The 16,120-nt window shown below is 41.7% G+C and overlaps 1 protein-coding gene across 1 annotated transcript in view; it reads left to right on the plus strand.

Moving 5' to 3' along the window:
- LOC115220328 (cytosolic carboxypeptidase 2-like) overlaps positions 1-16,120 on the plus strand; it is a 115,455-nt gene that overhangs the window by 59,998 nt on the left and 39,337 nt on the right. Inside the window, 5 exon segments of the mRNA XM_029790428.2 lie at positions 4,632-4,801; positions 5,704-5,771; positions 5,774-5,865; positions 11,482-11,583; positions 13,554-13,679. Coding sequence (XP_029646288.2) covers positions 4,632-4,801; positions 5,704-5,771; positions 5,774-5,865; positions 11,482-11,583; positions 13,554-13,679 — 558 coding nt within the window.

Below are 16,120 nucleotides of genomic sequence, written 5' to 3' on the forward strand. Positions count from 1 at the left end.
CACTTTCCAGCATGAACTTGGTGCTTATTGTGTGGCACCAGCAACAGTGAGGTCACCAAATAATTTACAAGACAAGACCCCTGAACCGAGGGAGGTAGTAGTATTGAGGAAGGTGACTTTGTACCAGAATGAAAGGGTATGAGTTGAGGGGACAGAAATAGACATCTTGCAGTCAAAATGATATTTGACTACTTCAGTAGGAGAGTGAGAGAGAGAAAGATGGGAAAGATGTGTCCGGGAGATTCATTCAGGTCACAGGGAGGTATACATAAGTGAAGTGAAACCAAGGATTGGATAGGGTGAGTAGGTGGGTAAGTTTGAAAGCTTACAAAGAGTGGGAGGTATAGGTATATGTTTATGCATGTGTGTGTATGTGGATATATATATATCATTATTATCATCATCATTTAACATGTTTTCAATGCTAGCATGGGTTAGACAGTTTGACTGGTTCTTGTAAGCCAAAGAGCTGTACCAGGTTCCAGTCTGATTTAGCTTGGCATCTACAGCTACATGCTCTTCCTAATGCTAACCACTCCAAGAGTGTAGCGGGTGCCTTTTACATGTCACTGCACGGGTGTCATTTTTGTGTCACCGGTACTGGCCACAACTGTGATTTCACTTCGCTTGGCATGTCTTCTTAATCACAGCAAAATCACATATATGTATGTAGGCGTGTTATATATATATATATATATGTAGATGTCCATCATCATCGTCGTTGTTTAACATCTGCTTTCCATGTTGGCATGGGTTGGACGGTTTGACTGAGGGCTGGCAAACCAGAAGGCTGCACCAGGCTCCAATCTGATCTGGCAAATCTTCCTAATGCCAATGACTCCGAGAGTGTAGTGGGTACTTTTTACATGCTACCAGCACAGGACCAGTCAGGCAGCACTGGCATTGACTACACTTAAATGGTGCTTTTTACATGCCACCGGCATGGGTGCCAATCAGGTGGTACTGGTGTCGACCATGACAATGACTTCACTTGCCTCAACAGGTCTTTGCAAGCACAGTTTATTGCCCAATGATTGAAGGGTACTCATAAATGTGCCGGTTATGCTGCACTGGCATAGGCCACAGTTACAGTCTCACTTGGCTTGTCAGGTCTTCTCAAGCACAGCATATCTCCAAAGGTCTCGATCACTTGTCATTGCCTCCGTCAGGCCCAACTTTTGAAGGTCGTGCTTCACCACCTCATCCCAGGTCTTCCTGGGTCTACCTCATCCACAGGTTCCCTCTACTGCTAGGGTGTGACCCTTTTTCACACAGCTATCCTCATCCATACGCAACACATGTCCATACTATCGCAGTTGTCTCTCTTGCACACCACATCTTATGCTTCATAGGTCCAACCTTTCTCTCAAGTTGTTGGATCAGGTAATAAAGGTCATGGAGAGGGTCATAGCCCAACTAATTAGGGAGAGAGTCAGTTTGGTTTCATGCCAGGGAAAAGCAACACTGATGCTATATTTCTGGTTAGATAGCTGCAGGAGAAATACCTCACCAAAGATAAGCCCCTGTACTTGGCTTTCGTTGACATGGAGAAAGCCTTTGACAGGGTCCCCCGATCCCTTATCTGGTGGTCAATGAGGAAACTAGGGATAGATGAATGGTTAGTGAAAGCTGTGCAAGCCATGTACAGGGACGCTGTCAGTAAGGTGAGAGTTGGCAACTAGTACAGTGAAGAATTCCGGGTAGAATTAGGGATCCACCAAGGTTCAGTCCTCAGCCCCCTCCTATTTATCATAGTCCTCCAGGCAATAACAGAGGAATTCAAGCCAGGATGCCCCTGGGAGCTCCTCTATGCTGATGACCTTGCTCTATTTGCTGAGTCACTATCAGAACTAGAGGAGAAGTTTCAAGTGTGGAAACAAGGATTAGAATCGAAGGGCCTTAGAGTCAACCTAGCTAAAACCAAAGTCCTAATAAGTAGGAAGGCAGGCAAACCACAAATCCCTTCAGGTAGATGGCCCTGCTCAATCTGTAGAAAAGGCATAGGTAGAAACTCTATAAGATGTACCCAGTGTAAGCTATGGACACATAAAAGGTGCAGCAATATCAAAGGAAGGTTAAATGGGAGGATAGCTTTTGTATGTGGCAGATGCTCGGGAGCTATAAATAACACTGAAAATGTGCAGAGAACAACTTCCGCCACATTCCAGGGAGAAAAACTAGAAGTAGTTGATAGCTTCCATTACCTAGGTAACCAATTCAGTAGTTGGGGGGGTGTGCTGAAAGTGTAGCTGCTAGAATAAGAATAGCATGGGCTAAGTTCAGAGAGCTCTTACCTCTGCTGGTGACAAAGGGTCTCTTGCTTAGAGTGAAAGGTAGACTGTATGACGCATGTGTACGAACAGCCATGCTACATGGCAGTGAAACATGGGCTGTGACTGCTGAGGACATGCGTAAGCTCGCAAGGAATGAAGCCAGCATGCTCCGATGGATGTGTAATGTCAGTGTGCATACTCAACAGAGTGTTAGTGCCTTGAGAGAAAGGTTGAGCCTAAGAAGCATCAGTGTGCAAGAGAGATGACTGCGCTGGTATGGTCATGTGGTGAGAATGGATGTGGATAACTGTGAAAAAGTGCCACACCCTAGCAGTTGAAGGAACCTGTGGAAGAGGTAGACCCAGGAAGACCTGGGATGAGGTGGTGAAGCATGACCTTCAAGCATTGGGCCTCACCGAGGCAATGACTAGTGACCGGGACCTATGGAAATATGCTGTGCTTGAGAAGACTCGGCAAGTGCAAGTGAGACCCTAACCTTGTGGCCTATGCCAGGGGTGTAACCAGTCCACTTATGCGTGCCTTTCTTTCATTGGACACTAAACTCTGCTTGCGAAGACCTGTTGAGGCAAGTGAAATCGAAATCGAAATCAAACTCGGTGACTGGCATTCGTTGCTAGTGGAGTGCTAAGAGTACCATTCGAGTGAAATTGTTGCCAGAGCAACAAGCTGGCCTTAGTGCCAATGTCACCATTCGAGCGTGATCGTTACCTGCGTCACCTTACAAGCACTTGTGCTGGTGGCACGCGAAAAAAACATTCGATCGAGATCGTTGCCAGTGCCGCTGGACTGGCTCCTGTGCAGGTGGCACATAAAAAGCACCATTTGAGCATGGCTGTTGCCAGTACCACCTAACTGGCCCTCGTGCCGGTAGTACGTAAAAGTACCCACTATACTCTTGGAGTGGTTGGCGTTAGGAAGGGCACCCAGCTGTAGAAACTCTGCCAGATCAGATTGGAGTCTGGTTCGCCAGACCTCAGTCAAATCGTCCAACCCATGCTAGCATGGAAAGCAGACGTTAAACAATGATGATGATGATAAGTGTTTCCATTATTTTGTCCAACCCATGTATATATATGTATAAAGTTTCCTCAAATGAACTTCTCCCATTAGTCTTGTAGAAACCAAATGAACTGCTATTGGTCAATGCAAGTCACATGGTGTTATTGATCTGGTAGCAACATCAATTCAAATCTGTATTATTCCAATATGTATTTACTGTATACATACATACATGGTGGCTGCCCCTTCGTTATCGAGTATGGCCATTGCACGAAGCTTAATCAATGTTGTTATCGTGCAATGCCTGTGCAAGAAGATTTTCTTTTAAAGTGAGGAAAGGCTGTGCACTGAGTCAATCCCACTCACTAAGCAACAGCAGCCAAAATCCGAAAAGAAGAACAAGTCAACATCATCGGTAACCACTGAGCCGCAGGTTTTATGTTGGAGTTATCCCAGTTACCTGAGTTACCTTCTCCTAGAAGGATGCCCTAACAAAGGCTAGGAGTCCTTCACTCCCAATGGTTTAACTGCGCAATCAGGTATTCAGTCTGATTATTTCTATGATACAGCCTTAAGGCATTTATTGGATGGCTGTTGATTCTCAAGAGTTCCTCCGTCCTTTGACGGGTTTTGTTTTTCATCCCGCAGGGTGTCCAATAAACACCCTCCTCACCAAGCAAGCTTGGTGGGGTTGCCGGTTTAGTCGCCGACGGCCCGACCATGCAACAGGTTGTACTGGGTTACATGTTACCAGTAGCACTTGAAAGTGACCTGACAATAACATACATATATATATACATACATACACAAATATACATACATACACAAATATATATATACATATATATATATAATATTAATTAGAGACAAAACCACTATTTTGCAAATCAAACAAGGAAAGACTTAATCAATACATAAAAAAATTTTAATATAAAGTAAATAAATCGCCACTACAATTGTTTCCTGTCTTCAAATGACATTCATCAAATGACTTCATAACTTTAAAATTGAATAGAAGATATGAAATCCACCTGATGAATGTCATTTGAAGACAGGAAACAATTGTAGTGGCAATTTATTTACTTTATATTAAAATTTTTTTATGTATTGATTAAGTCTTTCCTTGTGTGATTTGCAAAATAGTGGTTTTGTCTCTAATTAATATTATATAATATTTTACTATAAAATTGGATTCAATCCTAAATCTGATTTTTCCCTGTAAATTTGGATTTATTCCCTAATATTTATTATTATACATATATATATATATACATACACAAATACACACACATATATATGTATGTATAAATTGAAGCATTCATTTCTCTTTCATTGTAGCTGCTGAGAGAAATGTTTGTCTTTAAAATCATACCCATGCTGAATCCTGATGGTGTCATTGTTGGAAACTACCGTTGTTCCTTGTCGGGTCGTGATCTAAATAGAAACTACAAGTCTACGTTGGAAGGCCAATTTCCTACGATTGGGAATATCATCAGTATGGTGAAAAAGTAAAATTATATTTCTGTTTTATATACCGCTCTAACCCTTTAGCATTCAGATTACTCTGTCAAATGTATAGCTTATTTATTCACACTGTTTTGAATTTCTCCTGCATTTTCTTGTAGCCTCAAGATTTTGATTATGTGACTGTATTTTTTTAGACTATCATTGGAGGTTAGGCACTAGTGTAGTTAGAGTGTGTGCTGCCCCCCCCCCCTCCGGACTCCACTAAAAGAAACATATTGCCTACAACAGACCCAAAAGTGGTGCCCCTTTAAAAGTGCTGCCCAGGGTGGACCACCCCTACCACCCCAATTCCCCCCTCCCTAGCCATGCTAGCGACGATAGGTGTGAAAGGCTGGATCTGACCAGTTTGAACATAACACAGGGAGAATATTTTTGGCCGGGTATGGCTAGTTTAAATGCTAAAGGGTTAAATTCATTAAAGTTTTTTTGTTTATTTGAAATGACATATATATAATATATATATATATATATATATATATATATATGGTTTAAAAATATACAAGAAATATGCAAAACACAGAGACAGGTGAAAGAGCAACAAACAGAGTGTATTAGATGGTGAATATGCTCCAGAATAATCATTTAAAGATGGTTTTGTTACGTGTTGTTATTGTTTTTGTTGAATAAAATTTGTTGAAAAACTGCCGCAATAATTATGCACCAACCCAATAAATAAAGGTCATTACATATATTTCCTCCATTGGAGTATATTTGGCTTACAGCTGTTTCGAGTAGACATTAGATGTTCATTACTGATTGGTTTATTCAATTGGTCTATTGATCAGTTGAGAAAAGTTGAATGACCTGAAAAATTAATGCTGCTTTGATCAGAGTCATTTCTGGTTATGTATGCATATGTTTTAAAATAATGTTGTATTTTCAGGTTACTAACCAAACTGGAGGTTGTTATGTATTGCGATTTTCATAGTCACAGCCGAAAACACAATGCGTTTTTTATGGTTGTAAGAAACGTGGAAGGAAAGAAAGGAAACTAGTCCAAGAAAAGGTTTTCCCATATCTGCTTGCTAAAAATACACCCGATCATGTAAGTAGTTTATTTTTTTCTTAGTATTGTATAATAATTCTTTCTACATACTATAAGCTCATGGTCTGAAATCTTGAGGGGGGGGGGCTAGTTGGCTACATTAACCCCAGTGTGCAAAAGGATGAAAGACAAAGTCGCCCTTGACAGAATTTGAACTCAGAATGAAAGGTTGGAAGAAATGCCACTGAGCATTTGGCCTGGCATGCAAATGATTCTGCCAGCTCACCATATCATCATCATCATCATCATCATCATCATCATCATTGTTTAACGTCTGCTTTCCATTCTGGCATGGGTTGGATGGTTTGACTGAGGACTGGTGAGCCAGAGGCTGCACCAGGCCCAATCTGATCTGGCAAAGTTTCTACAGCTGGATGCCCTTCCTAACGCCAACCACTCCGAGAGTGTAGTGGGTGTTTTTACATGACACCAGCATGAGAGCCAGACAGGCAGTTCTGGCAACGACCATGCTCAAAAGGTGGTTTTTGAGTGCTACCTGCACAGTGGCCAGTCTGGCAGCACTGGCAACAACCATGCTCAAATGTTGTTTCCCATGTACTGGTAGGGCATGCTTTTAACGTTCCACTGGCGCAAGTGCCAATCAAACAGTACTGTGATCAACCACGTCAGTGATTTTGATTTGTTTTTACTTGCCTCAATAAGTCTTCACAAGCAAAGTTCATTGTCCAATGAATGAGGGATACTTATAAGTGGGCCGGTTACACCCACATTTGGATGTGCTTTTAATGTTCCACTGGCACAAGTGCCAATCAGGCGGTACTGTCATCAGCCATGACAGCGATTTTGAATCATAATAATAATAATAAGGGTAGCAAGCTAGCAGAATCATTAGCACACCGGGTAAAATGCTTAGCAGTATAACGTCTGTCGTTATGTTCTGAGTTCAAATTCCGCCGAGGTCTACTTTGCCTTTCATCCTTTCAGGGTCAATTAAATAAGTACCAGTTACACATTGGAGTTGATGTAATCGACTTAATCCCTTTGTCTGTCCTTGTTTGTTCCCTCTATGCTTAGCCCCGTGTGCAATAAATAAGTAATAATAATATTATTATATATTTATTTAAGGCCTGAAATTTGTGGGGAGGGACTAGTCAATCACATCCGCCTTATTGTTTAATTGGTACTTATTTTATTGACCTTGAAAGGATGAAAGGCAAAGTTGACCTCAGTAGAATTTGAACTCAGAACATGAAGATGGATGAAATTCCACTAAGCAATTTCCCTAGTGTGCTAACAATTCTACCAACTTGCCACTTTAATAATAAAATATTTTAATTACAAATTAATTAACCACTGATTAAAAAATTTTTTTTCTACGTAGGAACAGACCACAAATATGAGGGATGAGTATTATAGATTAAATCTTCCCTCTTCCTCAGTTTGTACTTATTTTAGTGACACCAGAAGGATGAGAAACCAAGCTCGACATAGCTGGATTTGAACTTGTGGCATAAATTTATGTGAATAAGCACCACAAGTCATTTTGTCTGAGCTCTACTAATTCTGCCACTCCACTCATCATCATCATTATCATCATCATCATTTTAACGTCCACTTTTCCATGCTTGCATGGATCAGACAGAGTTTACTGAGGCAGATTATCTTCAGCCAGATGCTTTTCCTGTCACCAACCCTCGTCTGTTTCCAAGCAAGATAATCTCTTCCCATGGCCAGACCAGTTTTCGCAGAATATTGGAAATGAATGACACTGTTTGTATGATTGTAACACTCATTTACAACCACCATACAGCATCAAGACAAGGAGACACAAACATTTACAATACCTTAATAAATCAATCAATTAATTGATTGATTAATTAATTATTCATTTTTAAGATGGACTCTTAATACTTGACTGCTTTATTGATTCTGGAAGGATGAAAGGCAAAATTAGCCTCAGCAGGATTTGAACTCGGAACATAAAGTGCTATAATCATATGCTACATGGTATTTTGTTGGACGCCCTTCTGATTGTGTGTATCTACATATGTGTGTGTGTGTGTGAGTGTATATATATATGTATATATATATATATATATATTATATATATATATATGCTCTCTGTTTCTCTTTTACATGTCTCAGTCATTTGACTGCGGTCATGCTGGAGCACCGCCTTTAGTGAAGCAAATCGACCCCAAGGTTTATTCTTTGTATGCCTAGTACTTATTCTATCGGTCTCTTTTGCTGAATCGCTAAGTTACAGGGACATAAACACACCACCATCGGTTGTCAAGCGATGTTGGGGGGACAAACACAGACACACAAACATATACAAACACACACACACACACACACATATATATATATATATATACATATATACGACGGGCTTCTTTCAGTTTCCCTCTACCAAATCCTCACAAGGCTTTGGTTGGCCCAAGGCTATAGTAGAAGACACTTGCCCAAGGTGCCACGCAGTGGGAATGAACCCGGAACCATGTGGTTGGTAAGCAAGCTACTTACCACACAGCCACTCCTGCACCTATAGCAAGCTACTTACCATACAGCCACTCCTGCGCCTATATATGTATATATATATATATATATATATATAATATATATACACTGGAAATGTGCAGAGACCAACTTCTGCCACGTTCCAGGGAGACAAACTAGAAGTAGTTGATAGCTTCCGCTACCTAGGAGACCAAGTCAGTAGCGGGGGTGGGTGTGCTGAAAGTGTAACTGCTAGAGTAAGAATAGCCTGGGCAAAGTTTAGAGAGCTCTTACCCCTGCTGGTGACAAAAGGCCTCTCGCTCAGAGTAAAAGGCAGACTGTATGATGCATGTGTACGTACAGCCATGCTACATGGTAGTGAAACATGGGCCGTGACTGCTGAGGATATGCGTAAGCTCGCAAGAAATGAAGCCAGTATGCTCCGATGGATGTGTAATGTCAGTGTTCATAATCGTCAGAGTGTAAGTTCCTTGAGAGAAAAGTTGAACCTAAGAAGCATCAGTTGTGGTGTGCAAGAGAGACGGCTGCGCTGGTATGGTCATGTGACGAGAAAGGCTGAAGATAGTTGTGTGCAAAAGTGCTACACCCTAGCAGTTGAGGGAACCTGTGGAAGAGGTAGACCCAGGAAAACCTGGGACGAGGTGGTGAAGCACGACCTTCGAACTTTAGGTCTCACTAAGGAAATGTCTAGAGACTGAGACCTATGGAAGTATGCTGTGCGTGAGAAGACCCGGCAAGACTAGTCAGGCCATAACCCGTGGCCCCTACCTGGGACATAGTCAGTCCTCCTGTGCATACCTTCCTTCTTGTGACACTTATGAAGACCTGTTGAGGCAAGTGAAAATCAAATCAAAACAAATCAAAATAGATGAACATCAGTGGAATTGTATTCTTTGTGGTACCAGTGCCGGTGGCACACAAGAAAACCACCCAAACGTGGCCGTAGCCAGTACCGCATCGACTGGCCTCCGTGCTGTGGGCACAACAAACACCATCCGATCGTGGCCGTTCGCCAGCCTCATCTGGCACCTGTGTCAGTGGCACATAAAGACACCATCCGAAGACCCGGCGACGTAGTCAGTCCACCTGTGCATACCTTCCCTCTTATGACACTTGTGAAGACCTGTTGAGGCAAGTGTGTGACACTTGTGAAGACCTGTTGAGGCAGAGGCAAGTGTGTGACACTTGTGGAGACCTGTTGAGGCAAGTGTGTGACACTTGTGAAGACCTGTTGAGGCAAGTGAAAATCAAACCAAATCAAAATAGATGAACATCAATGGAATTTGTATCTTTGTGGTTCCAGTACCGGTGGCACACAAGAAAACCATCCGAACGTGGCCGTAGCCAGTACCGCATCGACTGGCCTCCGTGCTGTGGGCACAACAAACACCATCTGATCGTGGCTGTTCGCCAGCCTCATCTGGCACCTGTGTCGGTGGCACATAAAAACACCATCCGAAGACCCGGCGACGTAGTCAGTCCACCTGTGCATACCTTCCTACTTATGACACTTGTGAAGACCTGTTGCGGCAAGTGTGTGACACTTGTGTAGACCTGTTGAGGCAACTGAAAATCAAATCAAATCAAATCAAACCAAATCAAAATAGATGAACATCAATGGAATCTGTATCTTTGTGGTACCAGTACCGTTGGCACACAAGAAAACCATCCGAACGTGGCCGTAGCCAGTACCGCATCGACTGGCCTCTGTGACGTGGGCACATAACAAACACCATCCGATCGTGGCCGTTCGCCAGCCTCATCTGGCACCTGTGTCGGTGGCACATAAAAACACCAACCGAAGACCCGGCAAGACTAGTCAGGCCATAACCCGTGGCCCCTACTTGGGAAGTAGTCAGTCCACCTGTGCATACCTTCCTTCCTTCCTGTGACACTTGTGAAGACCTGTGAAGACCTGTTGAGGCAAGTGAAAATCAAATCAAAACAAATCAAAATAGATGAACATCAATGGAATTTGTATCTTTGTGGTACCGGTGCCGGTGGCACACAAGAAAATCATCCGAACGTGGCCGTAGCCAGTACCGCATAGACTGGCCTCCGTGCTTTGGGGACGTAACAAACACCACCCGATCGTGACCGTCCGCCAGCCTCATCTGGCACCTGTGTCAGTGGCACATAAAAACACCATCCGAGCGTGGCCGTATGCCAGCCTCGTCTGGCACCTGTGTCGGTGGCACATAAAAACACCATCCGAGCGTGGCCGTTCGCCAGCCTCGTCTGGCACCTGTGTCGGTGGCACTTAAAATCACCCACTACACTCTCGGAGTGGTTGGCGTTAGGAAGGGCATCCAGCTGTAGAAACACTGCCAGATCTGACTGGCCTGGTGCAGCCTTCGGGCTCCCCAGACCCCAGTTGAACCGTCCAACCCATGCTAGCATGGAAAACGGACGCTAAATGATGATGATGATGATGATGATATATATATATATATATATTTATGAGATGACAAGAGACAGAGGTTTCTGGCAATTTGCTGTACTTGAGAAGACCCATCAAGCTAAGTAAAATCACAACCACCTGTGTATATTCTCACTCCCTCCCCTAGTCAAGAGGTCTTTATCTTCCAAGTGGCAGCACCACATAAAATGCACTTGTTCTGGTGCCATGTGAAATGCATTCATGCCAATAGCATGTATAAAGCACCCAACGCCTTCTGTAAAGCGGTTGGCATTAGGAAAGCATCCAGTCGCAGGAATCTTGCCAAGACAGATAATTGGAGCCCAGACAGCTTTCTGACTGGCCAGCTCCTGTCAAACCGTCCAACTCCTGTCAAACTGTCCAACTCATGTTAACATGGAAAATGGATGTTAAATGATGATACACATATATATTCGTAAATATAATTTTTATATAACGAGGCTTCTAAATAGTTTCCATCTGTCAAATTTCACTCACAGTATGGTTAATCTGAAGCTATACTGCAAGACTGTGTCTCACTGTGGCACTGAATTTGGAATCACGCAGATAGAAAGCAGACTGGTGTCCAATATATAAAATGTGTTCTTTGAAATTTTGAAAATTCCATGAAATCCATTCTTCTCTTATGTTGTCCTTTTGGTTTTTGTACACAGACTTTTCTGTAGAATTTATTTCTCCTTTCTTCTTTGTTGCAGTTCCTGTTTAGTTCTTGCAAATTTAAAGTTCAACGGAGCAGAAAACGCACAAGTCGTGTAATTATGTGGAAACTTGGCATCAAAAATAGCTTTACGTTTGAGGCTAGTATTTTGTTTACTTGTTGTTTTGCTATTGTTGTTGTTGTTGTTGTTGCTGATGCTGATTTGTTTGTTTGTTTGTTGAGCGAAGCAGTCTTCGTCCTCTTGGGAGAAGTCCGAAACGTGGTCCTTTGCTATTCGTAAGACCTGCAGAAGAGAAAGCAGGTCAACCCCCGACACCAAGAGCATCGATGGATCAACGGTTGCATAGGATGTTGGGGACAAGAAACAGGAAGAAAAAGTGAAAGTTGGAGCAAAAGAGTACAACAGGGGTCGCCACCACCCCCTGCCAGAGCCTCGTGGAGCTTTAGGTGTTTTCGCTCAATAAACACACACAACACCTAGTCTGGGAAATGAAACCGCGATCCTCCAACCGTGAGTCCGCTGCCCTAACCACTGATGCTGATACTGATGTTGCTGTTGTTGTTGTTATTTAGCTTCAGGTCAGCCTTCATTGAACAGGCCTATGATTATACAGAACTTCCAGACTTAAATATCCCATAAATTTATGAATATTTAGGTCTACACTATCTGACATGTGGAAGCGCAATGGCCCAGTGGTTAGGGCAGCGGACTTGCAGTTGTAGGATACGTGGTTTCGATTTCCAGACTGGGCGTTGTGAGTGTTTATTGAGCAAAAACACCTAAAGCTCCACGAGGCTCCGACAGAGGGTGGTGGCGATCCCTGCTGTACTCTTTTGCCACAACTTTCTCTCACTCTTTCTTCTGTTGGCCTGCTCACTTAGCCAGCGGTGTGGCATCATTTGAAGGCTAAAACAATGCGAAGTGCATTGTGACCAGCGATATGTAGCAACATCTGATAGCCTGGTCGGTCATGGTGATCATGGTGACTATCTGACATGTCCTTTGCTTTGACAACGACCCATAGACTGTGGTCAAAGTGCATCCAAGAAATTGACTTTAGCAGATCATTCAAAATTAATCTCTAACATAATGAAGATAAAACATATTTCAGTCACACACGTCTCACATTTCTTTTGTGGCTCAGTGTACATAGGCCTGTACCTACCACTTAACCATATAAGGTGGTATCAAAAAGTTCACTGATTAGTTTTGTAGCACACCAGCAGATGTCAGCACTTGGTTGTGTGCACAGTGAAAGCTAGAAGTGACCTTTGTAAAGCAATGTGCTGAGTGACATTACTCTACTTCACAAGTTGTGAAATTTGTGTTTTTGTGATCCTGTGTATGCTGTAGTCTGTGATTTTGTCATGGACAGGAACAAAGAGCCAAATTCTGTGTTAAATTTGGGAAGTCTGCTACAGAGACATTGAGCATGATTTGGCAAATTTACGGCGATGAGGCAATGGGTTGTACACAAGGTTTTGAGTGGTATGGGTGCTTCAAAAACAGAAGAGCATCTCTGGATGACCTACAACAAGCGTCACCCCTGGGAAATGTGGTATTGTGCATTGAGAATTCATCCCCCAGGGCCAGACCATCAATCAAGAGTTCTACTGTGGTTTTGAAGCATTTGACGGAGGACATTTGGCTAAAGTGACTGGAACTGTGGGGTGCAAAGAACTGGATTCTTCCTCATGACAGTGTACCCTGTCTCCTCTCTTGTGAGTTTCTCACCAATAACAACATGGTGTCACTTCCACACCCACCCTATTCACCAGATTTAGCACCTGCAAACTTCCATCTCTTCCCCAAGTTGAAAATGCAGCTCAAAGGTCATTGTTGAAACCTGGAACAAATCACAGCAGGTCTTTGACTCACTTACAAAAAACAACCTCTAGGCCGGATTCCCAAACTGGCAGGAATACTGGGATCAACGCATAGCTGCACAAGGCGACTATTTTGAAGATGATGTTAAAACTTAAGTAAATAAGTTATTTTTTATTAAACATAATTAGTCCAGGAACCTTTTGATATCACCTCATTAGCCATGTCTGTGCCACCTGTAGTAATTATTCTAACAATGATTTGTTTTCTTGTTTTTTGAGCAGGTTTCTTGTTGTGGTTCTACTATTGGAGAGAAAAGAGGCTTCCACTTCAACACTCGTGATTATGAACTGCTAGGAGTATCTTTCCTCCATACTCTTCTTGATTATGTTAACTTAGATAAATTTCAGGTAAAAGTAATTTCACTTCTTTTCATCTAACCCTTTTGCTATCAATGTGCCAGAAACTGACCATGGTTCTCTGATACAAATTCCTTGTTTTATTGTGGTCTTAATTAAAACATTCCATCCAAAGTTCATGTTAAATTATATTCCAAACACATTAATAATCCTTTCTATTAAAGGCACAAGGTCTGAAATTTGGTGGGGTAGGGGGTGTTTATCTATTACACCGACCCCAGTGTTTCACTGGTACTTAGTTTATTGGCCCTGAAAGGATGAAAGGCAAAGTTGACCTCGGCAGAATTTGAACTCAGAACATAGACATGGATGAAATGCCACTAAGCATTCTGTCTGTCTTGCTAACAATTCTGCCAGCTCGCTGCCTTAAACTTTATAATAATAATAATAATAATAAATCTGTGCCCACACCCCAAGGAAAGCTGTCTCCAGTTCCACATGAGCTGTTGGCCTTGGGACCAACTCTAGATTTCATCCTACAGGTGTTCAATTGGGTTCAAATCCGGGCTGAGAGCCAGCCACAGTATGGTTCTGATGTTGTGTTGATGCAGGAAGTCCATGGTGATCCTGGTCATGTGGGAGGGAGCATTATCCTGCTGGAACATGTGGCTATGGGGACATGTGAAGAAGCACATAATGTGAGGTCTTAAATATCTGGTCAATGTAGCACTGTGCTGTGATGCTATTCCCACTGCCTGCACCAACATTTTGGAACATACTGGGTCCATTTCTCTGATTCAGGCCTATAGCACCCCAAACTATGATGCTTTGGCCACCCCACGCGTCTCCCTCTGAAATTTTGTGGGGGAGGGTAAGTCGATTATATCAACACCATGTTTCATTGGTACTTAATTTATTGATCCTGAAAGTATGAAAGGCAAAGTTGATCTCAGTGTCCTAACGTTTCTGCCAGCTCGCCGCCTTTAAATAATATATTTGTATATAATGATATGTATGTATGCATGTGTGTGTGTGTATAAATTAAAATAAAAAATTTTATTTTCGTCATAGAGTTACCAAAGGTTTTATATCCATGAAATCCAAAGCCTTGTAGACAGCTTGTCAGACTCCATACAAAGAATTAAAATTTTTGTTTTAATAATTACTGCTCTATTCTTTAGAGTGTGTTTCTTTTCTGATATAGGTTTTATTGACTATACATACATACATACATACATACATACATACATACATACATACATACATACACACACACACACACACACACACACACATACATACATACATACATATATATATATATAGGGAGAGTTTACGAAAAAAACAAAAGACGAAGACAGGTGGTGTACAAAACAAACAGATCTATTAGTATAACGCTCAGGAATAGAAAAAGTCTTTTACGTTTCGAGCCTATGCTCTTCTACAGAAAGTGACACAAAAAACAAGGAGAGAAAAAAAAAATGTGTGTAGTGTGTATATATATATATATATATATATATATATATATATATTGATAAAATGGTAAGATAACAAAAGAAAGAAGAGACCTCAATATTATGTAAATAGAGGAAATTTATCTATACAATAATATGTTACTTTACTCGGTAGTCAAGATAAAACTCTGAATTTCAGATGCCGAAGTGGAAATCCACAACACTATCTCTTCGGTTATCTGGCTATTTGAAAACGCCTCAGAGCGTTTTCAAATAGCCAGATAACCAAAGAGATGGTGTTGTGGATTTCCACTTCGGCATCTGAAATTCAGAGTTTTATCTTGACTACCGAGTAAAGTAACATATTATTGTATATATATATATATATATATATATATATTAAATATATACATACACATACATATACATACATATATATATTTATATATCCATGTCCATTCATCGAGGGTATGGGCCTAAGAACAGTGGGTGCAAGTGCACCTAAAATTTTGGGAAGGTGAAAAATAAAAATTGGCACCCCTACATATTTTTCTCGGGTTTAGAAAACTGTGTAAAAAGCAATCTGTAAAAAAGTAACTTCAAGTTAGGTTTCTTCTCAAAGAGCAACAAAAAAAAAAAACAAAGATAAAACAATAAAACCTTGTTTGTAAAAAATTTTGGACCTAGTTTTGCACTCCCTAAGCAAATTTCATTCCTGAGCCAGTGGTCCAGGGTGCCATGGTCAAATCATCAACACCTGATGACATCTTGTATTTTCAAGATTTGGGATAATAGTCTCACAAGGCTTTGGCTGGCTTTCTCTCTTTTACTTGTTTGAGTCATTTGACTGCGTCCATGCTGGAGCACCGCCTTTAGTCGAGCAAGTCGACCCCAGGACTTATTCATTGTAAGCCTAGTACTTATTCTATCGGCCTCTTTTGCCAAACCGCTAAGTTGCGGGGACGTAAACACACTAGCATCAGTTGTCAAGTAATGTTGGGGGGACAAATACAGACACACAAACATATATACATGCAC

This window comes from Octopus sinensis, linkage group LG16, assembly GCF_006345805.1.
Source record: "Octopus sinensis linkage group LG16, ASM634580v1, whole genome shotgun sequence".
NCBI classification, from domain to species: domain Eukaryota; kingdom Metazoa; phylum Mollusca; class Cephalopoda; order Octopoda; family Octopodidae; genus Octopus; species Octopus sinensis.